At 34.9% G+C, this 2,857-nt stretch overlaps 1 protein-coding gene across 1 annotated transcript; it reads left to right on the top strand.

Moving 5' to 3' along the window:
• The first annotated feature begins 19 nt into the window (after positions 1-19).
• On the top strand, positions 20-1,994 carry LOC111384991 (UDP-glycosyltransferase 86A1-like). The gene is made up of 2 exons (XM_023009343.1): positions 20-665; positions 825-1,994. The coding sequence occupies exons 1-2, from the start codon at positions 83-85 to the stop codon at positions 1,760-1,762; spliced, it is 1,521 nt and encodes a 506-aa protein (XP_022865111.1). The 5' UTR covers positions 20-82; the 3' UTR covers positions 1,763-1,994.
• Positions 1,995-2,857: the final 863 nt, after the last annotated feature.

The following is a 2,857-nucleotide window of genomic DNA, read 5'->3' as shown; positions in this document are numbered from 1 at the left end:
TCATCTCGATTTCCCTTTCATTGAAATGTCATCGCTTGACTGGTACTATCTCATCCACAAAGGTCCATAATTCCACACAAGTATGAAATCGCTAAATCAACTAAATCAGACCAACTTTGAAGCTAATCAATCAGGCAAAAACATGGCGAAGTCCTCTCAAAAGCCACATGCAATTATGATTGCACTTCCATTTCAAGGTCATATTAACCCTTCTGTGAATCTTGTTATGAAACTTGCTTCAAAGGGTTGTGCCATCACTTTTGTCCACACAGAGTTCATACACCAAATGCTGTCCAAATCCCAGAACTCCAGCAGTGAACTTGATTTGTTCGCTGAAGCACGTGAATCGGGTCTTGACATTCGTTATACAACAATTTCTGACGGTTTTCCTGTGGAATTCGATAGATTTCTGCACTCGAATGAGTACTGGGAATCCATGTTGAGAGATTTCCCAGCTCGTGTTGATGAATTTGTTGGGAAAATAATCCGGTCTGATCCCCAGTCAGCTTATTTTCTTATTGCTGATACTTATTACACTTGGCCTGCAACAATTGCCAGGAAACATAACCTGGTGGATGTATCATTCTGGACAGAACCAGCATTAGTTTTTTCGATAGCTTATCACTTGGACCTTCTTAGAGAAAATGGTCATTTTCCTTGTAAAGGTACGTCTTCTTTCTTCCTTCCCCCACTTTTTATTGCTTGACTTTATGTAGCCTTATCGTACTTTACACTTATCCCCTTGACCGACCATTTACTGTGAGACAGAGAGCGGGAGGAGCAAGATTACCGTTGTTTCATCCATGAATTTTCTTGATTTTCAGACAATATTGAGGAGAACCTAAATTACATACCCGGCGTTTCTTCCATAAATACAAGGGACTTGATGCCATTCCTTAAAGAATCTTCCAGAACAACAATGGAGCAAAAGGTTGTAGTAAAGATATTTGATGTCGATGAACAAGTGAAGAAAGCAGATTTTATCTTACAAAACACTGTTCAAGAACTAGAATTTGAGGCTATATCAGCTCTAAACCAAAAGCAGCCAATTTACCCAATTGGCCCTATAAACTTTTCAACCGGTTTTACCAAACCAGCCATTTCTCAGAATTTATGGGCTCAAACAGACACTAAAACATGGCTCGATTCAAAGCCTTCCAGCTCGGTTTTGTACGTGTCATTTGGCAGCCTTGTTCAGACTAGTAAGCAGATAATTCAAGAAATAGCTCACGGACTTCTCCTTAGCAAAGTAAGTTTTCTTTGGGTGGTTCGAAGTGATATTGTGAACTCTAATGATACTGATGTTTTGCCCCTTGGATTCGCGGACGATATCAAAGATCAAGGGTTGATTGTTCAATGGTGCAATCAAAATATGGTGCTTTCGCATCCGGCCATTGTAGGGTTCATGACACATTGTGGATGGAATTCAGTATTGGAAAGCATATGGTGCGGTGTACCAATGATTTGTTATCCATTATCAAGTGATCAACCTACTAATAGGAAATTAGTGGTTGATGATTGGAAGATCGGAATTAATCTCTGCGATGGAGAATTAGTTACAAGGGAAGAAGTTGTAGAGAAGATTGACAACTTGAGGAGTGGAACAATTTCAGATGGATTAAAGATAGAGATCAAGAAAGTAAGAACAATACTGCAAAAGGCTTTGGCAGTAGATGGATCATCGGAGAAAAATTTTGATCAATTCATTAAAGATTTGAAGGCTAAAATTCATGTTAAAATGCAAGATATATCAACAAGCTAGGCATGCTAGTGATTACAAGTTTTGTTTTCCCTTTTCCTAGTTGAGGACTTGGGAACTATCTATCATCGTTCTTATAAAACACTCCATGATGGAAATAAATAAACATGAAAGCAGAATGTTACTTATGTTAGAATATACTAGTTATTTATCTATAAAGGTCTTTTTGCTTATTTGCTAGCAAGATTAAATAAAGCTTATTCTATTTATTTTCATTATGCAATTGAACAAGAAATCCCAGCCTTCTTTTCTTCTATTTTTATTTATAGTTTTTACAACTTTCAAGTGCACTCCTATTTTTCAATTATTTAGCCAATGTTAAAGAAATATTGAAATAGATAAAACACAGAGTAATACATAGTATGCACGTGCAATCTTTTTTATTTCTTACCCAATTTCAAAGGAAATACTGAAACATATTATGGCTGATAAAAGTAGCCACAAAAAGAGCCATAGCCATAGGATATGCTCCAGTGTCGAAATAACAACAGATACACGAAAGTGGTACATGACTATATATATATTAAAGTAGTTGTAAAGGAAATGTCAAGATAGATTATGATCAAAAATGTAAAAGTCTTAGAACATGTTCTACGATGGAGATAAATAAAAATGAAAGTAACACATGACTTGCACGTAAACTCTTCTTTTTCTATTTTAATTAGGTTTTATAGTAAATACTAATTTTTTTTTTCGTTTAGTTTCAGGTAATTAGATTACCACTACGAAATTTATTAAGTGCAACATAATTTTTAAGATTTTTCTTATTTACTCAAATAACCTTAAGTAAAATTACATAATTAGAATTTTAATATACTTTTTAATAAAATAAATTATTGTTCAACCGTTAATATAAACCTAATTTTTCTTCCTTTTTCCTCAACATCTAACTGCGCATAGCTTTTCCATCAAGGACGGCTTTTGCATTCTTCGACGGCGACAAGATAATTTTCTTTTCCTCACACTAAATGAATTTATACTCTATGGTGTTATATCCATGATTTTTTTTTTTTTTGGTTTCTTACGCTGATGGTTTCCATGAATTATACATCATATTTTTATGGACTTGGATGTGACAATGTTATCGATGACTACTCG

The sequence above is a fragment of the Olea europaea genome, chromosome 3 (genome assembly GCF_002742605.1).
Source record: "Olea europaea var. sylvestris chromosome 3, O_europaea_v1, whole genome shotgun sequence".
Lineage (NCBI taxonomy): Eukaryota > Viridiplantae > Streptophyta > Magnoliopsida > Lamiales > Oleaceae > Olea > Olea europaea.
Note: the sequence above shows the minus strand (reverse complement) of the source record. Positions and strands in the feature narration are given on the sequence as shown.